This window comes from Xenopus laevis, chromosome 4S, assembly GCF_017654675.1.
Source record: "Xenopus laevis strain J_2021 chromosome 4S, Xenopus_laevis_v10.1, whole genome shotgun sequence".
In the NCBI taxonomy this organism is placed as follows: domain Eukaryota; kingdom Metazoa; phylum Chordata; class Amphibia; order Anura; family Pipidae; genus Xenopus; species Xenopus laevis.
Window position 1 is genome coordinate 64473545 of NC_054378.1, and position 25365 is coordinate 64498909.

Consider the following 25365-nt stretch of genomic DNA (forward strand, 5'->3'; position numbering starts at 1 on the left):
GTTTCGCGAGTGGGCGTGCGCTTTCCTCAACCCGGGGTGGATTACATGGCGTTTCCATGGGTACCAATAACGCTTGTTGTCGGAACCACGGTAGCTATCCAGAAGTAGCACATATCCAGTAGCTGGTGTTTGGTGTCGACGCTTAGCAAGACATGTCTGGGCCCACAGCTACCGAGGGGAAAGCGAAAAAGCTGAGTTCTGTTGTCACTATGTAAGTGCAAACGAGCTGGAACATCTAAATAATGCGGCTAATTACACTGTACTCGCTTCCAGATACCTGACTCGTGTATTTCTCTCTTTTTATGTATGTGCTTGTTATCTCAGCATCTATCTATAGATTTATTAAAGGGCTTGTTCGCCTCCCAGACACTCTTTTCATTTCAGTTGTTTTCAGATTGTTCACCAAAAATATAGATTTTTTTTTTTCATTGCTTGAGAATTTTTCCAAAATTGAAACTCAAAGTATTATGTCTCTGGTGTTTGTCTGGCAGCTCGTGCAGATTTTGACCTGTTATAATTTGGTGCATTTAATTGATACGATTCGTTTTTCAGCAGTATCTGTGGCGTATTAGCAACTATTGTATCAATTTAATGAAACTCAGAGATTCTGCTCAGCAGGGACAAAGATAACAAATGTACCAACTAAATGTATCCATTTAGATCAGTTTACAGGGTCGACGACCCACCCTCTTTCCCAGAGCTGCTTTAGAAGGTGAAAAATGACACTTTACACTTCAATATTAGAAAAAGGGTCACAAATATATAATAAAAAGTCATTTTTGAAATCTGTATTACTTGCTAACTATCTGAAAACAACTGAACCTAAAGAAGTGGTAGGTGAACAACCCCTTTAACATATTTAAATTGTTTGTGAATGTGGGACTGACAAGTTCAGCTTGTTTAGGAATAGACCACCAATTACAAAATAACCCCTCTCATCGTCTGAAAATGTTGCCTTTATTTTAAGGCCAGGGAAAGTCTCCCAAGTGTAGGAATCATGGAGCATTAATGTAGCCTTGTGTTTGCTCCATGTGAGGTAAAAACTAGTTCACCAGTTGATTGATGATGAAGGTCCTGGCAGCAGGTCTGGGATTCCAAATAGGCCTTGGCTTTTCCAGTACACAGAGGCCCAAACAAAACCCCTCCAGCTCATTAAATAGTGACGGTCTTTGGCACCTTACAGCAGCATCTTACAGATTACCAGTCCGGGCCTGCCTGGCAGGGCCAACCGATTGCCACCAGATGCGGGTTGAGGGGGGCTGTATTCACTTACTACCCCAGCACTCCCTGACCTCTTCATCCTGTCCCACCCCACTAGTGATGCGGCAGCGCTTATGTCCCGATCATCAATATTTATAAAGCAGTAGCAAGTTGTGCACTGCTTTATATTAAACAAACAAGGGTTACAGAGTAAAAGATAGGATCAGAGAGCCATACTCACAAGAGCTTACAATTATAAGGGTTAGGGTAAATTTGATACATAAAGAAGAACAAAAGCAACTGACCATTTAGAAAAAGGTGATGTCTGATCAGTAAAGATGCATTGAATATGCTTCTCTAAACAGTTCTGTCTTTAGGAACGGTTGAAAGTTTGGAAGAAAGTACTGCAGTCTCAGGTTAAGTTATGGGTTCAGTGTGGCAGGTTAGGGTAGGAAACAGGTTGAGAAATATTCGCATTACTACAGTGCACAGATAATTTCCCTACATGACTGTCTCCTGATAACAAAACAGTCACAGCAAACCTTTAATTTAGTAGGTTGCAGTAGTCTAGGTGAGATAGGATGAGGGCAAAACTGTGTATTGTAATATGTGAAAGCCGAGTCATATTTTGATATGTTTGTAAAAAATGTTTTTTTAACTATTATTTGTTCTGTAGGCGTTCTAAGCTTGGAACACATTTTAAAAAGGCATCGGTCATCTCTGGATCCGTAACACAAAGCAAAGTAAACCAGAGTACTTTCAGTCGTAGTATAATTGGAACATCTAGTAGAAAAAGCTTAAATCTACATGCTGAAAGCAAAATGGGCGAAAGAAACCTTTCAATGGTTAGCAAGCAAAGTATTAAGGTACATTTTAAAGGCCTTTCTGAAACCGGAATCTCAATATGCATTGTTAAGGGAAATCATTCATAAGTTTGGTACAGAGAATATACATATTACTAATAATTAAGAAATGATGAAGCTCTATCAAGGAAAACCAAATTCACTTGAGGGGAGCTAATATGGTAGGAACCCCGGCTGTGAATCCAAGGCAAGTTTTTTTACCAGGCCAGTGCTTCTCTAAATAAAAAATGCTAATTGACTTAGTATTGGATTTTTAAATTTCCACATGTGTATTTGTTCATTTCTGAGAAAGTTTTACAGTTTTGCGATTTTGGTATTAGCAAAGCTAAGCAAAGTGGCGTGGCCCAGAAACGTTGCACATCACATAAAACACACAAACATGCAAGGGTTTATGCAAATTTTAGCAGAGCTGCCACTGGATTTCAGGTGGCTGTCTTACAACCTTCATTATCAGCTCCCACACCATTCCTATTGTAATTTAAACTTTCTACTTCTGGTATGTAAAAAGAGGTACCATAATTATCCCAAGCATAAGCATTTTCCTGTGCAACACATCAAATGCAAGTTTATCTCCTTATAGGGGTTGCCTACCATTAGGATTTTGCAAAACTAGCACTTTTCGCCAAATACACACGTTTAAGAATGCCTACTTTTAATGAAATAAATAAAGTTTGTGCTTAGTAATAAATGGTGAATAGAGCTACACCTTTGGAAAAAGGGGTTGCCGACCACATCTTCCTGGATCATGGAGACCAACCCTAAACAGCATTTTTGGATTAACGCATAGTTTAAGAATCTCTGGGTTACGAGTTTGGTGGTGAATTATCCTCACCTAAGCAAAATAGAGCAGGGAAATGTGAGCAGGCAATGTTCCTTTAAGTAAGCTTAATAAAACAAGCATAATATATCAACAGTGCAATTTCTCAAAGCCCTAAAATTGTGTTCTTGTTATATACAGATTTTCGATGACGATGGAAAAGATGTATCCCCTCAACCACTTTTTCAAGCTGAGCCTGGAACAGTACCCCAAAAGCAAAACAAATTGTTTACACCACCCGATGCATCAGGAATAGGCGCATCCGATATTTTTTCATCAATCTCTCTACAGCATACTGCATTTAATGCTAGCTTTGTTGGTCCATTTACAAGGTAAATTAATTCACAGCCATTTACAGCTAAATTAATGCATTACAAGTTGTTGCATGTCTCCTTATATGGTTTGAATTAAAGTTGTTGTTTTTTTTATTAAGGGCAGTAACTACATCATATAGAAAAAGGGAGTACAGAGCAATTATGTATCAGAACTTGAAGGCCATCTAAATAAAGAGAAACCAGTTACTGAGAGATGGACAGTGAAACGTAACTTGATACATTTACGTAAAGTGATTGAACACTTCTTCATTCCATGGGAGCATTTCTCACATTTTTGCTTTCATTATTTTTAGGACTTTAGAAGAAGATAATAAGGAAGAATAACTGCTGACTAGTGCTAGTAGTATTGCTACCACATTTATGGTAGTATTGCTACTTGCACGTACAGCTTTATGGAAGTTTAGGAAAGTTGCTCTTAAGCAATATTACACATTTAATACTTTAAGGAGCAGTATTTCAGCAATATAACTAGTTTAATAAATAGGACTTGTGCTGAACATATTTTTTGCATTTTGTTTTAATTAGGAAATCTATAAGGTTTTTGTTGTTTATTGCACATAATCTGAAAATGAAAAGTCAAAATAAATCAGCAGCCCACAGAGAAGCCTCTGTATAAATAATCCCTAATAAATAAGTGTAATACAAAGAAAAACATTTCATTGGATCTGTTCATTGTGTGCTTTGTGTGTGCACTTTGGGGCGTTAATGTTTTGCCTTTATTTGACCTGCATGTCCTTTGTGCTCAAGATGAATAAGACAGGGCCCCCTGTATTAAGTTAGTAAGTAATTGTGAAATTGACGAGAGTGCTGTTCTAAGCACTTTTGCAATTTACATTCATTATTTTTTTAATTCAATTTCAAGATGTTAAGGGATACATGAACTCTTAATATTAATTAATTTGGTTACAACAGTTCCAACTGATTAATTTATGACCATGAAGTAGTCAAGGAGAAAGAAAGAGGGCTGATCTGATATTCTTCTGGAAAGTTATCGAAAGGTTTCTAATGTTTATTTTTTTTAACCAGAAGAACATCAGACCAGCCCTAGTGATACCGTCTAACCAACACTCTGGAGGGTACCAAATGCTAACAATGCCATTATTTTCATACAAAGAGAAAGAAAATGTTTGCCAGTGCAAAGTTTCAGACACTTAGTTGCTCCCTGTAACTCTTACAATTCTGTAGAAATGTCATAGCACCATAAATTTATGATCCATGCAGTATTTTGCCCTGTTATGCAGTATTCTATTTCTTTTTTTTAGTTTAATGTTCCATATAGTAGATATTTGACAGGAAATGTATGCTTTTGTTTTGAAGGTCAACATTTGGTGCCAGTACTGTTTCAAGATCCAGCAAAGAAACAGAATCGATGACAGAAGATATAGAGGAGACTGGTTTTAAACGTGAAATTGCTAGTTTATCAGGTAAGCCAAGCCTGCTGCATGGTGCTGCACTCTGACTTTTTATAAAAATAATTCACTCTGCGAAGATGGTTTGTAGAGGAATTTAGCACATTGTTTGCAAATGTTTGTTATGGTTAAGAACTTTATATGGTTCTGAATTTATACCTGTGGAGTACCATGCCTTGATATATCCAGAACGGTTTTAATTGGTGTGTGTAATTGTGTGTCATCTGTAAAGGCAGATATAGTAGACCCCCCTATTTTATGATTTCCATGGGACATACAAAAAGGTGGAATACCCCATTTTTATTTTCATTTTTGATATACTTTAAAAATTGTTGTGGCAAGCCTTAGTTTATATAGAAATCAGTTCCTTGTTTTCTTCCACTTGATTTCAGTTTTAACACTTGTGCTCATTTTTTCATGTTTTTTTTATTATTTATCTGACTTATTTATCTGACCACTTGAATCTGTAGCTTGTAAATGCAGAAATAAAGAGGTACATTTTAATCTAAGAGTGTGGAAAACATGCTACAAAAAGTGCTGTTAGAAAGTACATACATTTATTTTTCAGAAATACAAGGAAAGCAGCATGAGATGCAACCAACTGAAGAGGACTTGGATAAAATAATTAACATATTCCTAACTGACACTGAAACACTTTGGCTGCTGGACATGCCACCTGCACTAACCGCAACTGATTCAGAAAATGCTGATTTAGTCAGGTAAAACCTATGAGAAGGGCTCTATATTACGCTACAATACATAATGTATAGTACTGTAATACAAAGCCAAGCATCTTAATTTTAGGAAATGTAGATAGAGTGTACTGATTAGTAATGGGACTTATTTTTGCTGAAGTCATAGGTAGTCAAGTCCATGGTCATTTTTACACCTCTGTGGATGCATTTGCACACTTAAAGGGGTTGTTCACCTTCCAAACATTTTTTTTCCAGTTGAGTTATTTTCATATTGTTCACCATAAACAAAAACTTTTTTCAATTGCTTTCCATCTTTTATTTTTTACTATTTCCCAAAATTTTAAGTTCAAAGTTTAATGTTAGGGTAGGACTCCACGAGCGATTTTGTCGTGATCCGACGCGCTGCGACAAAACGCATTTGACAAAAATAAGGTCAGAGATAGAATTGTTGCATGGTGTCGCAGCGTTGATCCGACGTGACACGATTGTCGGTGCAGCGTCTGCATCCGACAGTCGTGTCGCGTCGGATCAACGCTGCGACACCATGCGAAATTCTATCTCTTACCTTATTTTTATCTCATGCTTTTTGTCGCAGTGCGTCGGAACACGACAAAATCGCTCGTGGAGTCCTACCCAAAGTGTTCCAGTCTGACAGCTCAGGTCAACTGTTACAATTTGCTGTTACATTTAGTTGATACAATTAGTTTATACATTTCTCAGCAGTATCTGCGGGATAATAGCAACTATGTTAGTTTAGTTCATATAGTTTTATGTGGAAAGTTAGCAATTATTGTATCAATTATAACAGCTGCCTATATTGAAATTTAGGAATTGTGCTCAGCAGGGTCAAAGATAATGTATCTAATATCTAATGTATCAAATTAGAACAATTTACAAAGTCTGTGAGCCCCCCCCAAGCTGCTTCAGGAAGAAATAAGAAGAAGAAAAACGAAACTTTAAACTTCAGTATTAAAGAAACAGTTAAAAATAAAACATAGAAAGCTACTGAAAAATCTTTGTATCCGAAAACAACAGAACTGAAAAACTACAGTATTTCGAATGTCAACCACCACTTTAAGGTAAGGTTTAATTGCAAAGTACAAAAACAAATAACTATTCTTATTTATTCAGGGTGCGTAATCAAGCATATGAAGATCTCTGCAAAGACAAAGTTGGGAATGATAAATACATTGAACGTATGATGCAGACTTTCAGTGGGGCACCAAAGAATAAAGAAGTTCAATGTGACAGAATTATCTTGGAAGATACAGGTACATTGTTGTAACCAAAGACTAAAATAGTCATCAAGCATTTTAATAATGGTAAACAATTAGGGGAGCTGTTTTTAAAGGGGAAAAACTGAAGCTGCTAAAAATTTGAATCTGAAAATACTTCAGCTAAAATTATTTAAAATCATGTAAAAGTCAACAACTTGAAAAAGTCGAGTTTTCAGAGCATCAATTTGAAAAAGTCATACGATTTAAGTTGATGCTTGTTTTTGTTGCACTGATTGCATCTAGAAGTATTATTGGTAAATTAAGGGGATTTGGGTTTGGGAGTTTGGTTGAAATTTTTTTTAATACATTGAGAAAAAGTCAAGTCAAGTGGAATGTTAATGGTTGTAGCTTTGTTGGTAAATGTTAAAAAAAAATCTAAAACAAAGAAATCACATGCCCATTCAGGGTACACAGTGCCAATGAGGCTAGTTGCTGAGCAGGTTACCAAGGGCAGCAAAAAAGCCACCCTGAACTTTACGACATAAATTTCTGGTTTTAAACCAGAAATTTGGCTTTTCAAGTGCAGGAGAGTGCAATTGCACTCTGTGCACTTGCGATGTAGCCCCCGACCCCCCTCTTGCATAAGAAAAGGTGTTGGCAGGAGAGGGAGGGCAGCATTCAGAGCCAAGCCAAGCGCCCTAGAAAACCTGGCCAGCCACATTTCCCCCCTAGCGTAGGTGCAAGTGAACAGGCGCACACACGAAAAGATGCACAAGCACACATGTGCGAACCGCCCACTGGTCTTACTGAGGGTGTGGGAGAGAGAAAAAACTTGTGGCCGGTAAGGAGCAAAAGAGCCTGGACTAGGGGTAGGCTAGAAATTAGCTATGTGCCTGGCACCCCAACATCATTGCACCCTAGGCACATGTCTCTTCTGCAGGGCCACTTCTGCCATGAGGCAAGGTGAGAACCTTAGCTCTTATTTTCCCAATTACACTGCTCAAACTTTTCTTGAGAAACCAATTCTATAGAAGCAGTCTCCCTAGGTTCTCCTGCTTATCTGTGCCAAACATTTTGTCCTCTATTTTCCTTGCCTCCACTGTAGAAATTTCAACAAAAAGAAATATTCAACACAAGTTCAACAAATTTTGGTGTATTAACTTTGATTGATAACATTTGCCTAGTTTCACCAGGAGTAATTATGCCACTGTGAAACTTTGAAAATGCCAAATCACCAATGCATTTTTTTCACCAAAAAACATTTTGCCAGGTCCGAGCTGGTGAATTACAATTAAAATGATACAGCAGACACTTCTTATTATCTATGCCATATGCTGCATGCTAATATCCCACATACATAATTGTTTTATGGTATTAACTGACCAGTGTTATTATCCATTACAAATGTATAATTACTGTATATGCTGGTGTATTGCCACAAAGAACGGCAGCAAATTTCTGCACATTACAGTGGCAATGGCATATTTATTTTAAGTGAATACAACAAGACATATTGACAAGGACTTTGGCATGACTGAACAAGGAGAAATGAGCATTTTTGTAAATATGGCCCATAGAGTCCTGAAATAACCTTGTATGAAAAATTTTATTTTGAAAGAACAGTGGGAAATCCACAGATATTACAGGACTCCCTAAGAATTTTTTCATTTTAGGAAAAGTTAGGAATTCTGCTTGGAATAAAAAAAAGAACAGTCAGAACGTGGAAGAGAGTTAATGCCCTCCACTGAAAAAGGGCCAGCCTGGCATAGATTGTTGATAATATTTGCCTCCATTCAACCAAAACAGCATCACTGAAATTGAGCACTGATGTGGGGTGATGAGACCCGACTCTCAGTGCTTCCAACAGGTGTTCATTAGTACATTGTATGCTTCATCTGCTTTCCCATGCTACCCCATCTCATTAATTTCATACTCAAATATTACATGTTGAGAGCAATTCCTTATCCTTTTGTTCAGCTATAATAATAATATAATATATAGTAATAATTTCCATCAAGTGTATTTATTCATTTATATTTTGATAGGGGTAATGGCATCTGTATGGGATTTATATGATTCATATCTTTCACCTGAAAGCCTACCAATGAAGGAAGCGGTGGATAGAGCTATTGAGACAAAAAATATTTCTAGCAGTAGGTTGAGTGAAAGCAGAGGAACACAGTCTATGAATTCATTGGGAAGAGGAGGTAAGTTTCTTTAAATTTTTTGATTTTGTTGTATCTTATCTTGCTTAAAGGGAAAATACTCAATTAGGGTTAGTTTATATTTTACAACAAAATGTATGGTGCCCACAGAACAATTTTCCTCTGCATGTTAATGATTTCCCATTTTTCAATAATAATAATAATAATAATAATAAAATTGTATCTTACACTTGATGGTAACTGAACTCCATACTGGTGGCAAAACAATTGTGTTGGGTTTACTTAATGTTTAAATATATTTTAAAGTCTTACACATTCCAGGTTATGGAAAAAACCCTTATTTAGAAAAGATAGGTCCTAAGCATTCTGAATAAAAGATCCTATGATTGTACTATCTTTATAGATTTGATTTACTCATTTTAATAGAGAAATGCCATCAAATACAGTGTCAGTTTATAAATATATACATATAATATATATAATTTTATAGACAGCTTTTCAAGCTCTATCGCTGACATAGAAAGACTGGCACTCACTCGAATCCCAGATGAAGTTGAGCCTGATTCTGAAGAAATATTAAAATCGGAGAAATTTCTGCAGGATCTCTTTTTCATGGAAAGGGTTGTGGTGGAAAACACGTTTCAGTCACGGCTTGCTGCTTATCGACAGTTACCTGTTATCGCAGGTTAGTTACATGACATTTATTTTTTTCCTGAATATTAAATATTTTTGTAATTATGGGATGCAGATTAACCCTGAGGGCAATGCACATGTAGTCAATCCTGGTGTTTTGGTACCTGTCTACTTTACTGTTAATCACTTCTACAATAGCTGTGTATGCTATTTCCCTAAAGTGTAAAGACGTTATTCCATGCTTTGTGTGGGGTTCACAGGCTTGGAGAGTTTTTAAATACATTTTCATTTTTTCAGATCCTGATGAGGATGAGGACAAAATCAGTGCAATGCCCTCAAATATCGTATCACCCAGTTTAAACAGACTGTGGTCTTTTGCATGTGATGTAACTAAAGGGCATAATGTTAGCAGCATGTCATGGAATAAAAAGAACTCTGTAAGTAATGAAAAGGATGCTATGCCCCATTTTTAATTAGGGTGTGTGCTTGCATTAGAGGTTCTATACATAAACGCTAGGGATGCACCAAATCCTGGATTAGGTTCAGAATTCAGTCGAATACAAGCCTTTTTCAGCAGGATTCAGATTTGTCGAAATCCAAGAGCCTGACTATAAACCCTTAAAACCATGTAATTTAAGGTCATGGATAGATATTTTTTCCACATATGGATTTTTTTTAAGTTGCATATTCAAATAGGGTTCTATTTAGAATTTAGAATTCTGCTGGATCCTTCCTAAATGATTCAGGTTTTCAGGATTTAGGTTTTCATCTGGATCTGGATTCAGTGCATCCCTAGTAAACACACACAATCCTTGAAGTCTATGGGGCCCATCGAATTGTATTTTTTTCCCACAAATCATAGAAAATGCAAGCTTTTTCCTATGTTTCTAGAAAGCTCTAAAAAATTTGAGATTTATCAATTAAAAAAACTTTTGTGGGCCATAGGTCGCAAATTTGTTTGACACATTAATTACTTTGTCTTTTATCAGGATCTACTGGCTGTTGGTTATGGTCAATTTGGATTTGCAGAACAGAAAGGAGGAATGGCTTGCTGCTGGTCACTAAAAAACATTATGGTAATGTCCATTACAAAATAAATGTAATTTCGGTTACCTGTACATCTGTAATGGTTAAATATCATTAAATATGATTTATAATTATACCATTAAGTGGTGTGCCTAGAAAATGTTCTGATTTTAAAAGGCCCACTAACATGCTACCAAATTGTGTAAGGCTATTTGCCTCCATGTGATTCTAAAAGATATATACATATCCTGATATTTGTAGTCTTCAAATGGCTAGCAGTAGCATGACACATTAGGTATTGTTTACTAAACTACGGACAAAGTGGGGGGAAAACAACTAAAAATAATAGCATCAGGAATACTAATAATAAGAACAGTAATTATATTAATAATAGCAACATGATAATAGCAATGGTAGGAACAATAGTAACAACAACAACAACAATAATAATAAGCATACTAAAATAGCAATAATAATTATTGTATTAATAGAAATAGAAGCAATTATATTAAAAATATTAACAGTAATAGCAGTAACAATAGTAGTAATAATAATAATAGCCATAGTAATAAAAATAATAATAACTAATAGTAATAGTGGTAATAGCAATAATTATAGTAATAACAATAGTAATAATGGGGTTAGTGCTACTAATAGTAGTTATATAAGTTTTAATCCTAGTAATTGTAATAATAGCAATAACAATGATAATAGTAAAAGTAGTTATATTAAAATAGTAATCTCCACAAAACCAATTAGGACCGCTTCAAACTCACCACCACTTAGCTGCTCCCCTATAGTGCCGGGTGCTCAGTCTGCAGCGTCCCCGCTGCCAACAATAGATACACGAACAGGAGGACGGCACTCCGGTAAAAAAACAGGTTTTTATTGCTGGGGAGTGTAGAAATACATAGGCCTTACGCATTTCGGGAACACCTTCCCTTAGTCATAGCCTATGACTAAGGGAAGGTGTTCCCGAAATGCGTAAGGCCTATGTATTTCTACAGTACCCAGCAATAAAAACCTGTATCAAAATAGTAACAGGAGTAGTATTAATAAACACAGTAATGTAGCAAAAGCGATAATGGCAATAGTAGCAATATTAATAATGATAGTAATGACATTTATAGTAATAATAACAGTAGTAATTATTATACCTGTGATATTAATAATAACAGTCAATTTAGTAATGATAGTAGTAATAATGGCTATTTAGCAGTGTGGATTTTTAACCATATAGAAGGTGCGGAGTGACTTCTCTGTTCTGTATCTTAAATATTTTAATATTATGAACTATTTGTAGTGGCCTGAACGTATTTTCCACTGTGAATGTGGTGTAACAGCCGTGGACTTCTCTGCAGTTCATCCAAATCTTCTTGCAGTTGGAATGTATAATGGTACAGTGGCTATTTACAATGTGCAGAATAATGAAGATTTTCCAGTACTAGACAGTAGGTAGGTATTTGAGATTATTTTTTTTTTTTGTAGATAATAATATAAAGTTAAAAGTTAATACATATTATTTTCTGCTTTCACTGTCTGTGGATATTAGGAAGGCACTATAAAGGATGCTAGAGACCTCTGGGGTAATAAAGTTTAACTGTGAATTAACAAGTATTGATAAAGTGCATTTATATAAAACTTTTTCTTAAAAAGCTTTAGTGATTTGTTAAGTCCACAAATCAAACTGAAAGGGGCCTATTTATTAAGCCTAAATTTTTTGTGGTTGAGTTTTTAAGGGGAAAAATCACAATTTTTAGAGGAAAATTTTCTTTTGAGATGTTCCAAATCTGCTAAAAATCAGAATCCAAAAATACTCCAGCTAAACCCTGTCAAAGTCATGTCAATGGCAGATGTCCCTTTTACAATTGGAAGATATTTTTTGCTTTTATGGTTTTCAAGGGTTTTTGGGCTGTTTGATGCTGGTTTTTGTTTGAAAATCTGAAAAATTTGTGGTTTTCGGGGGGCAATTCAAAAATGTCACACGATTTGAATTGTCGCACGATTTTGTCACAACTTTTCCTGCATGTACAATTTTCGCTCTAATTTTTAAATAAATTCAGCCAAATCGTGGTTGGGCGTTAGGTCAATTTTTTTTTAATAATGAAAAAAATATGAGTTTTAATAAATAACCCCCAAATGGCTCACAATACATTAAATACTGTACTGGCAACACATAATTCATGCTCAGTTGTACATATAAAACACTATTGTCATCTTGTATACTTGAAAAATAAATGGCGAGTATAGGCATCACATTATACATTCTCAAAGATTCTTGTCTTCTCTATCACTCCAAAATAAAAGGTAGCTGATGGCACATATAGTTTATTACACTGCTAAAAATGTAACATACAACAGCCCAGGTTAAATATTTCACATCCTTTTACAAGTGACCCAGAACTGCTTAGCTGCACATTCTTTTTTACACTCCAACATGCAGATGTGATCTAATATCACTTGGGTACCTCTGGTATCACTTCCTGACACATTTCTCCTGGCTTTCTCAGACGACTAGCCACTGGCTTTTTCAGTGTCATCATATACTCCTTGTGACATTGGTTTAAAATGGTGTTAATAAGAAGGAAGAGTCCTATCATTTAAGGGGCATTACTAGTACACATAGCCAGTGAGTGTTAAAGTACAATTTACATTTCAGTAGTAATCCATAGCCACCAATCAAATTATTGCTTTTATCTGAAACAAGCTAATGTTCAATTGGTTGTTTCTGGTTACTGCCCAGGTACAATGTATTTTTCACTTTCTATGTTCCCTATATGACTACTTAATTAGTACTCTGTTCATTTCACACATAGTGGGGCCCATAAAAGTATATAATATTAATATGATAAAGATAACTTAGTGGTTGTATTGGATTCTTTTATGTAATAACAAAATTCATTACATTAAACATATAGTCCTAATTTACTTAAAGGAGAACTAAACCCTAAAAATGAATATGGTTAAAAATGCCATATTTTCTATATCTAATTTACTGCACCAGCCTAAAATTAAAGATTCTCAATAGCAGCAATGATCCAGGGCTTCAAACTTGTCACAGAGGGTCACCATATTGGAAAGTGTCTGCAACATTCACATTCTCTGAGCAGCTGTTGATAAGCTTAACTTTGGCGTCATCACAAATTATCAAGCAGAAAATGATGTTGGCCTGTAATAAAGGTTGATGCAACAGGGCTGATTATTACATTTTGATGCTAGTTGCACTTTTTTTGTGCTGCGATGTAGTAATTATCTGAATTAATTAATAATCATCCGTATTTTGTGACATTTATATTATATATCAGGGCTGTCCAACTGGCGGCCCGTGGGCCGACCCCCTTTATATGGCCCTCCACATCAAAGTCTGCCTGATGTGTCTGTTTACCATATGTAAGATTTAAAAGGTATCACTAGAGAGGTTAACTGGCCCCTGCATTGTTTAAACCTCAAATTCACACTGTAATCCCCTGTATTGTTCACACCTGTGAGCCCCCTGTATTGTTCACACCTGTGAGCCCCCTGTATTGTTCACACTTGTGACACCTCTATTGTTCACACCAATAAAGTCCTGTACTGTTCACACCTGAGACCCAGACTGAAACTGTCCACATTGTTCACCTGTTCACACCTTATTCAAAATGCTAATGGGGCACCAGCACTGTGTCACTGTATGTAGTACATATTAGTCTGGTCCTGATTCTTGTCTCCTGCTCTGTTCTGCCTTTCCTATGCTCCCTGTGTGTGTCATACTTTGGTATTTGTTCTGGGGGTTTGTTAGCAATTGAAAATTATTGTTAGTGGCCCCTAAGGTATTTAATCATATGCTGGGGTACTGTATTATACACAGGGGAGGAGGAGGCATATGGATTTATGGGTATGTGTTAATATGATTTAGCTTTTTTCACATATGAGTGGCATCCTTGCCAGGGCAGACACAATGTAGTTTGGCACCCTAGGCAAGAGGTTCAATCAGTGCCCCTCTTCCTGCATTACCATTTCCCTCCTTACCATGATGTTTGTTAAATAAAGAGAGCAAGAAAGTGTACAACATTTTTTCATTTATATTACTGCTCCCCATACCTGTACCAGCAAGCCCAGCAGCCATCCATCATACACCTCGCCTGTACCTGTGCAAGCAAGCTCAGCAGCCAATTATCATACAGCCCTCTTGCAGCCATCATATTGCCCCCAATCATACCTGTGCCAGCAGCAGCCAAAAATAAATCTGATCACATCATATTGCCCTCAAGTATTTATGTACCTGTGCCAGTTCAGTGCAACTGTGCAAGGCTAAGAGCAGCGAGAGCGAGCCACACCAAGCAGGCCACCAGCTCTCTGCCACCCAACACATCAGTGATGTCATTGACGCGTGTACGCACGTCGCGCTGCACCGCACAGAAGGAGCTATTACTTGCCGGTAAGAGGGAGAAGGTGAAGGAGATGGAAAAAATTAAAAACCAAAAAAAATCCCCTTAAAAGTGCGCCCCTCAATGATGGCGCCCTAGACAGCCGCCTACTCTGCCTACCCCTAGTTCCAGCCCTGAACCCTACGGTGACCACCAACCATTTGGTTTTTTGGTGTGCTATTAATATGGACATGGTCTTGTGGTAGCATGGGTGTGGTTTAAAGTGAAAAAAAAAACAGGGAGTGGCTAACACTGTCTTCCGTTATCGGCCCTTCACCATGTACTGTAGATTAGAAAAATTCCGGCCCTTGGTACCATAGAAGTTGGACAGCACTGTTATAAATGTTCAGTATATTGTGAGTTGATCCCTAAATTCAGGTAAGTGGCAGCAGCACAGAGCATGTGCAGTGAATCAGCAAAAAGATGGCGAGCTACTGGGGCATCTTTGGAGGAACAGATCTTTACTGCTAAAGGGCTGTGGTTGCATTGGGCCGGTACAGAAGCCCACAACATAATGTACAGCATTTCTAGCTTCCCTTTAGTTTTCCTTTAAACTGTTTAAAAAATACCTCCCACCATTAAATTGACGGATTAAAGTGACTTGTAGTGGATAGGAAGTGAAACCCTGGTCGCATATTATTAAAGGGATACTGTCATGTAAGTTTACCACCAGTCTTGCCGTGAAAAATGAAGCGTGATCCCAATGTTATTAATGGGGAAATGCATAAAAATATAGGAAGGCCGGTATTTTTTTTAAGAAAAGGTGGCAACTCTGCTGTCGTGGGAAAACATGTTTTTTTCAAAATGCATCAGTTAATAGTGCTGCTCCAGCACACTTCTGCACTGAATCCATTTTTAAAAATAGCAAACAGATTTTTTATATTTTATTTGGAAATCTGACATGGGGCTAGACATATCAGTTTCGCAGGTGCCCCCAGTCATGTGACTTGTGCTCTGAAACAACAGCCTGCCAGAAAGCAGTTCCATCCTGATGTGCTGTATCTTTCTGAAAACACAGGATCAGACACAATGACCTGAGATGGTTGCCTACACACCAATATTACAACTTAAAAAAAAATATACTTGTTGGGTTAGGAATTAAATTTTACATCAGATAGTGAATTATTATACACTGTAAACAGTGTAATTTAGAAATAAAAATGACACGATAAAATCATGACAGAATCTCTTTAAACTGAGAGACCTGGGCTCTACATTATGAGTGTTTTTTGAATCTTGTTTTTCTGTAGAACACTGCCCCCAAGCCGCTCACAGTCTAATCCCCCCACACAATAAATTTTTTGTTTTGTTTCGGAAGTTTGCACCGCTTCTTTCCTGGTAATACTGACAGGTTTTCTTATACATTTTTATAAGAATTTTTATAAGAATGTGTCAATATCAATGTAGGTAAAAATGTAGGTATTTTTAGCAAAGGGAGTATTTTATCAAAATATAGACATAAATCCTTCATGAAAACACACTGGCTGCTGCACAGAATTATTCTCCACAAACTATTATGCAGCTGGTGATGTGATAAGAAACGGTATGATTGCACATGACTAAATACTGCATTGCATGCATGATGCAAAGTTCAGAGTACCTTTTACTTACAAAAATACACACAGCTATGCTTTCATATTGTTTAACATCTGAAGAATAATACAGTACCTAAATGATCATATTATGCTTGTACACAAAATGTCATATATCTGTACTCTGAGTGCCTTTGTTAGTCATTGATTACTATTTAATTCTCCCAGTGACAACCCAAATAAACACACATCCCCAGTATGGCAACTGAAATGGATTGAGCACGACAGAGGCAACCTTGGAGATGATAAAGGAGAAATCCTGGTGTCTGTATGTGCAGATGGGAGAATAACAAGGTGGCATATTAGAAAAGGATTGGACTGTAATGGTGAGCCTTCTTAAATATTTCTTATTCATATTTAGTGCAAAGCAATGCTAAACCAGAGGTGTCCCTCCTGCAGCCTTCCAGCTGAACAGTCTGTACTGGAGTATGAATGACACTAGGATGCATGACATTCCTTTAGGTCCTGAAGGCAGTTTCCTTGGTTTGAGAATATCCAGTATTGTTGTCATGTGACTTTAAAGCACTTGACAGATTATGATGACATTTGTTTGTGATTTTCCTCACATTAAAATATGTAAAGTAGGATTCAATTTAGTGTGGCATTTGGATGAATCTTTGAAGGAGGAGTCAGAATTCTTGCATCCCTAATTATCTCCATCGGTGACGGCACTCCATATTCAATCAAACTAAACAAATCATTAAATCTTTCAAAGGTTTATTAGTGGACTGAATACTGGTCCACTAATAAACCTTTGAAAGATTTAAGGATTTGTTTAGATTTGTTTTGTTTAGTTGATTGAATATGGAGTTCCATCACCGATGGAGATATTTATAAAACTTTACAAACTGGCACCCAGCATTTGTACTACACTTTTCACACACACACACACACACACACACATTTAATGACAAATAATTAGGGATGCAATATTTATATATATATATATATATATATATATATATATATATATATATATATATATATATATATATATATATATATATATATATAAAATATAGAGCAATGGATGCCGGCATTACTCGTATAGTAGATATATTGTACCTGGGTACAATAGCCAGAAAATACGGTACAATGTAGACAGAGGATCACACTCACAGGACTTAATGCAAAAATTCTGGTGTTTATTGGAGCAAAAAGCTAACGTTTTAGCTAGCACTCTGGGGGTTGGGAGAGCGAGCATTTAAGGAGAGAGCCACATACGATAATAGCACCATTACACACATACTTACCCCTAAGATACCCATCAAACTCAAGAGTGGGTGCTATTTATTAAAGCAGAAATGTGTAATCAATCTACACAATGCAGCATTTCTGCCATGCTTTATGACATACAGTGGTCTGAGGTCCTATATGACACCCATTGTCACTGTGGTATTTTAAACAGAGCAGAGTATCTGAGATTAAAGTAACAGTTTAAAACAGTTTAATCTGTTTAAAAAAATAACTGGGTGAATAGATGCAAAATAAAAAATATTTTCGACAAAGTTCGTTATCTATAAAGGTTAAAATGACTGGATATCTAACATAATAGCCAGAACACTACTTCCTCCTTTGCAGTTCTCTAACCTCTTAGTTAGGGACTTGAAGCACATGGGACACAACTCCTCAGTTTTGCTTTTGATCCCAAGCACGCAGGTCAGTTATGTCCCATTTGCCCTAGTTGGTGACTGACTAAAAACTGTAGCAGTAGATCTTATGGCTGCCAGAAAATATTCTTCTCGACACAATGGCAGATTGCCCCCATTTTTTGCACTTACTCATTGCCCTGCATACAATAAATGACCCTGTTGATTTGCTTTTAAAAGGTTGGAGACAATAATGTGATTCATTGTGTGGTACACAATCTGTATTATGTTGCAGATCTTATGAAACTAAAACGAACAGGGAGTGGAAAATCAAAAAAGTCAAGCAACGAGAAAGAAAGAAAAGGAGAAGCATTCATTTCCCGGCAAGCTCCTGGCATGTGCTTTGATTTTCTCCCAAAGGTAAAATAAGCAATGGGTCATTTTGGTAAATATCAAACACTTTAGTATGCAAATTACTAGTTTGCTTTTATTTTTTAAGATAAAATACAGTCTATAAGCAATTTTGACATTGTCTTCAGGGTAGTGCCAGATAGGTTCAACTAATAACTGGTTTTTGTATTTCTGAATATTTTTTGTAACATTAAGGGGAGCATTACATTTATTTTGCTTTGGGGCCTAGTATCTGTGTGTGTGTGTAGTACTAAATAAACAAATTTAGGGTACATTAAAAGCTATTTATTTGCTAGAATATGGTGACCCTTTGGACATTTTCTTGTAGATTTGTTTTGTTTTAATGTACTGGAGGCAATTATTTTAGATTTGCCCTAAAAAACAATTATCATTTCCACAACAAACATCTTCACAGACTTTTGGTGTTGTTCACATCTGTAGGGAAATGTGGGTCTGTATTACTCTCCCTTAGTGTGTTAGTCAATAGACACACATATGTGAGGGGAGCCAGAGTGAAAAACAGAATGAAATCAGTTAGCCGTGTTCTTTCATGTATATATATTAACATGACTCCTCCTGTTTTTTTGTTTATTTTAGGACTCCAACATCTATCTTGCTGGCACAGAAGAGGGCCACATACACAAGTGCTCATGCTCATACAATGAACAGTTTTTGGATACATATCGTGGACACAAGGTAACATTAACGTAACGGCTCTAGAAAGCTGCCATTTTTGATCTGGACATAACTCAGATTATTTATTCTTGATAAAAGCAGGCAGTTGGTTTGTTTAGGATTTAATGTCTGACTTGTGTAAGTCATGAACCAGCTGACTTTTAGGCAACAAGCACAGAGATTCTCAAAAATCTATTGAATGGCTTACTTCAGTGGTTGTCAAACTTTTTCAGTTCAAGCCCCCCTTGAAGATCCAAATTTTGATCAGGAAACTGCGAGGTTCCAAGCTTTGGTCAGGGCCCCCCTTAGCTTTTAAGATAAGTAAAGATTTGTGGAAAAGCCTATTTATCAGTCATTCAGTCATATTTGCAAGACTATCTTCTATGTGTGGAGGCTTGGTAGTACACGGGGTAAATCAATAACCAGGCGAGCTACACCTGTGGAGGATCAAACTAGGGATGCACCGAATCCACTATTTTGGATTCGACCAAACCCCCGAATCCTTTGTGAAAGATTTGGCTGAATACCGAACTGAATCCGAATTTGCATATGCAAATTAGGGGTGGGAAGGGGAAAACATGGTTTCCTTCCCTGTTTTGTGACAAAAAGTCATGCGATTTCCCTCCCTTTTTTACTTCCTAGTGACCATTACCAGTAACTGGGTAACTACACAGCTCAGCATAATTACTGGTATGAGCACTGGTACTGGTATAATGGTCTGTTTTACAGACAATTAAATTATTCTTTTTTGTTTTTTCTTAAATGTAAATATGTAAAATGACGGTTTGGATGGGTTTGGCCACATCTAAGACCCAAGAAAAAGCTCAACAAGTAAAAGACAAATTTCTTTAGATGTCGGAGAGATTGTCTGAAGCAAATTCATTTCTTAACCAGTTTATTAAAACATTTGAGATGTTAAGAATTGTTGAAAATGAATAGGACAAGGTAATTTCCTCTTGTGTTTGACTATTCTATCCAAGTTATTTTCCAAGCTATTACTTGAAATTGCTGTTCTCTGTACTACTTAAGAATTAAACAATTAAAAAAACATGTTTTTCCCTCAAACTCAAAAATTGATAAATCAATCTCCCCATGTCTAGACCTGTAACTTACTATACACACTTTAAAGGATACTTTACCCCCTTAACAATGTAGGTTTCTATAAAAATATATAGCATAAACAGCTCATATGTACAACTCTGCTTCATGTAAATAAACCATTATTATAATAATATGTAAAAGGACTATATATGTACTTAAAGGAATAGTAACACCAAAAAATTAAAGTGTTTTAAAGGAATGACTACATATTGTAGTGTTGCCCTGCACTGGTAAAACAGGTGTTTGCTTTAGAAAAAATACAATAGTTGATATAAACAAGCTACTGTGTATCTATGGGGGGGCAGCCATTCAAGCACAGGGTACACAGTAGATAACAGATAAGTTCTGAAGAATCCCATTGTATACTACAGAGCTATCTGTTATCTACTGTGTAACCTGAGCCTTTTCTCCTTTGAATGGCTGACCTCATGGCTGCACAGCAGTTTGTTTATATATAGATTTACCAGTGCAGCATAACAGTACATTATATTGCCTTTTTAAAATACATTTTTGAGGGAATGTAATATTTCAGTAGAGCAAAAACGTTTGCAAACACCTTTGCGAATGTTATCGACCATGTTTGCTCCATTTTTGACTGAATAAAGACCTCATTTCACAATCGCAAACTACGGTATTTTTGCAACAAAAAATTTAACGAAACTCCAGAACAGGTGTTAAAGAATTGCAATGCACAATTAAAGAAATTGTTCGGTTTAAAAATAAAAACTGGGTAAACAGATAGGCTGCGCAAAATAAAAAAAATGTTTCTAATATAGTTAGTTAGCCAAAAATGTAATGTATAAAGGCTGGAGTGATTTGATGTATAACTTGTCAGTCAGAACCCAACTTCCTGCTTTTCAGCTCTCTTGGTTTACACTGACTGGTTACCCTGGTTACCAGGCAGTAACCAATCGGAGACTTGAGGGGGGGCCACATGGGTCATATCTGTTGCTTTTGAATCTGAGCTGAATGCTGAGGATAAATTGTAAACTCACTGAACAGAAATGTACCATGTGGCCCCCCTTCAAGTCGCTGACTAACTCAGAGTTATACAGCTGAAAAGCAGAAAGTTGGATTCTGGCTATTTTATTAGACATCTGTTCACTCCAGCCTTTATACATTACATTTTTGCCTAACTAACTATATTAGAAACAATTTTTATTTTGCACAGCCTATCTATTTACACAGTTTTTATTTTCACACTGAACTATTCCTTTAAGATTCACAATGCAATTAAAGCCTAACAAAGAATATTACATTGCTACTGGCAAATTATTATTCGCAAAGTTCTGCTCTTTACATTTTTGGTGTTACTGTTCCTTTATATATACCAGTTTGGTAAGATTCTTTAACATGCCACTTAATATGATGTAAACTTGGTTGCTTAAGTGTTCTGTTTAGTGGTTAAGTCCATTAATGGATAACCTAAGGGGACAGTAACAAATACATATTGGAAATGATTCAAAATTTCAACTGCATTAGTGTTCCAGTAGTGCTGATTACTGGATTCTGCAGAAGCCAGGATACTATTGGTAATACCTGATACTAAAAAGATTGTTTTTTTTTTCTTTTCTTAAAATGCAGGGCCCTGTGTATAAAATAGTATGGTCTCCATTCTGCCCAGATGTATTTCTGAGTTGCTCTGCAGATTGGTGTATTCACTTATGGCAGCAAGATGTCCTGTTACCCATTCTAACCTTTTCTAATACGACCAACGCCGTATATGACATTATGTGGTCTCCTTCCTCTGCATTAATGTTTGGGGCAGTCAGTGAGAACAGAGTGGAAATCTGGGATCTAGGTGTCAGCATGTAAGTCAATATTTTATATATGCTTAAAAACAATCTCTCTCTCTCTCTATATATGTGTACAGGTATGGGACCTGTTATCCAGAATGATCGGGACCTGGTGTTTTCCAGGTAACAGATCTTTCTGTAATTTGAGTCTTCATACCTAGTCTATTAGAAAATCATGTAAACATTAAATAACCCAATATGCTGGTTTTGCTTCCAATAAGCATTAATCATATCTTAGTTGGGATCAAGTACGGTACTTCTTTATTAATACAGAGAAAATGGAAATCATTTATAAACATTTCGATTATCTGATTATAATGGAGTCTATGGGAGATGGTCATTTCCGTAATTCGGAGCTTTCTGGATAACAGGTTTCCAGATAACGGATAACATGTTGGCAGCAAAAACAATCATATTGGGCTTATTTAAAACGGCTTTAGCAGACAAGGTGTGGAGATCCAAATTACAGAAAGCCCCATTTTCTGGAAAGTCCTAGGTCTCAACATTTAGATTATAAATCTCAAACCTGACCTTCTCAGAATGCACACACAATTACTGTTGTAATTTCAAACATAGGTTAGGCCCAAAATAAACCTTTTGGTTATATGATGTTTACAGTATTGGAAAAGCTGTAAACTGGTTGTTATTATTTATATAGCACAATTGAGCACCATTCACATAATTTTTTTCTTTTGGTGTTATTTAGTTTGTGTTTTAAAGGTGAAACCTACTAAGTAGCTCTGTTAAATAAATCTACAATGTTGAAGGGAAGACATCTTACCCATCAATGCCACACTAAGCAGATTCAGCTGAGCTGTATGGAACATCTTAGCATTTCTCACTGTATACCAAGGCTCAAAGATTTTGACTTACTAATTATTATTATTTTACTTAATAAGGCCTTGCGAAAATTTCAAGCCAATTTTATTGGACAGGTTATCGGGAGTCCACCACACATAATCTGCCCATATTCACTTTTACCAGTATATGATAAGGAACATTCTACGATTTCTAAGAATACTGAATTTTCTTTTGCAGAATAGATCCAGTCATAGTAAATGAAGCCAACCCTGGAGTTAAGCTTACATCAATTTTATTTGCTAAAAATACAGACTGTGTCTTGATTGGTGACAGTGATGGACAAGTTAATGTGTATGAGTTAAGGACCATATCAGGTGCTAAAGATTCAGAGGTAAGACTCACATTTGTCTTACTGTAAATGTTCTTTTTTTTTTTTTTTTTTTTGATAAGCTGGGGCTGTAGACAGAATACTCTTTGGTAAATCATGCCAAATGGGCAGATCATTGTAACTTTGGTGAAACACATGGACAGCCATATTGGCAGATGTAGGAGCAGATCTGATGGGTCATCTGTTATTGCCCTAGATGCAAGTGCAAAAGGATTAATGGCAGCACATTTGTGTTTCCTAGTTCTCATTCAATAAGCACTTCTGTCAAAGGCATGTATGTATGGATGCACCAAAGTGGGCCCTGATCTTCTGTAAGGATAGTGCACACAAATTCTTTTTCACACACACAGCCCCACCCATCCCCATTTTGTCTTTTTCCTTCTATATTCATAATGAAAAGGCAAATGGAAGTAAATGTATGACCTTGTACCCCTTTTCCTTATGATTGCCCATCCTTATGATATCCCACCCCTATACTCACTAGCCATTTCATATAAGAACTCCAGAGTACTCAAAGGTAAACATTGTACCACTGAACCCATTACCTACAGCATTACAAAAGAGTTTGTTTTGTGAAACTAAAAGTGGCCATACACGTGCAGATTAAAGCTGCCGATATCAGTCCTTTAGACCAATTCGGCAGCTTATCTGCCCATGTGTGGGGACTCCCAACGGGTCCTCCCGACCGATATCCGGCCAAAAATCGGCCAGACATCGATCGTCACATTTCATTTTTTGTACAATCCAGGACGGCATTGGCTAGTTGATGCGGTCCTGCGACCCGTCGGAGCCCATTCGTACTATTGTATCCCCAGGGCCGAACGTTCGGATTCATCTGATATTGCCCAGCCGTTAGTGGGCATATCGGGTTAAGATCCGCTTGTTTGGCGACCTTGCCAAACAAGCGGATCTTATAGTGTATGGCCACCTTTAGACATTAGGGTTATAAGTTATTACTTTTGGCTATCTGTGTAACTAATTGTACTCTAAAAGTGTATTTTACAAGTCTTTTTTTATTTTTGGATTCCATATAAACCGTGCCTCTAAGTAGTAGTTTATTGGTAACTATGCACATTTACAATGCCCGTTAGCTTTTATACTGTAGTGCTGCCATTAGCTATCCTTTATTTGCACAAATCAAAGCAATATGCTCCATATCCCATGCTAGTGGGTGTTCATCCCTGACCTGTGGTGATATAATAATGTGTTTTCCTTTTCTTCACAGGTGACTACCTTATATGAGATAATTGGAGCAACGTTAGCCACTCAACTCTAATTTATTTACTAAAATGCATACAAACATACGCTATGATGTCGCAGAACTGATGGGAGAGAACTACACCATACATTTCCTACCAGATACAACCAGATGCTTTTTCTATTTACAATATGTAACTAGGCTCTGAGTCTTGAAAGCCTAACTGCTTGAAAGTTTTATGATTTTATGTGCTTTTAGCCATCTCTTGTGGTTCAAAGTGCATGTACTGAACTGGAAGCAAGTGGAAATTAGATAAATACAGAAAATCACAACATAACCATGCCTTGTCATTATTCCAGTGACTCCGCTGCAATATCCTGTAATAGACACACAGGGAAGTTGCAGGACAGTAACTTTAACACAATGACAAGGGCCTACATAGGGACAGGTCAATGACTCCAAAACTGAAGACAGCCCAGTAGGCATCATGACCAAAGCTCAATTTTCAATGTGAACCATTGCTAAGGCCTCCTATATCAGGTTCAAGACTCATGACTTTTTACTAGGGATGCACCAAATCCACTATTTTGGATTCGGCCAAACCCCCCCGAATCCTTTGCAAAAGATTCAGCCGAATACCGAACCGAATCCTAATTTGCATATGCAAATTAGGGGTGGGAAGGGGAAAACATTTTTTACTTCCTTGTTTTGTGACAAAAAGTCACAGATTTCCCGCCCCTAATTTGCATATGCAAATTAGGATTCGGTTCAGCTAGGGAGAAGGATTCGGCCGAATCCGAATCCTGCTGAAAAAGGCTGAATCCTGGCCGAATCCCGAACCGAATCTTATCATATTATGTACATCATATGCTATTACAGAAATAGGTAAGACCTGGCAAGCGGCATTGTACAACAGTATTGGGGCCTTTAACATTCCAAGTACCAAGTGCCATTTGTTGACTAAAATAGCAAAGGTACAAAAGCACATTCATGGTTTACCTTGTGGAATCTCACCTGTAATTCTATATACAGTATATGTCTAATACAC

The 25365-nt window shown here is 36.8% G+C and overlaps 1 protein-coding gene across 1 annotated transcript; it reads left to right on the forward strand.

Annotated features, from left to right (window-relative positions):
- Positions 1-33: 33 nt before the first annotated feature.
- dnai4.S (dynein axonemal intermediate chain 4 S homeolog) lies at positions 34-23068 on the forward strand (the record flags this gene model as incomplete). Its single annotated transcript, NM_001092231.1, is given in 16 exon segments — positions 34-211; positions 1877-2066; positions 3022-3212; positions 4533-4639; positions 5193-5343; positions 6451-6590; positions 8582-8743; positions 9192-9386; positions 9632-9771; positions 10324-10410; positions 11664-11815; positions 16527-16684; positions 18243-18367; positions 18956-19054; positions 21719-21945; positions 22969-23068. Coding segments are annotated over 16 exon segments (2226 nt in total), but the record flags the coding sequence as incomplete, so codon positions are not given.
- Positions 23069-25365: the final 2297 nt, after the last annotated feature.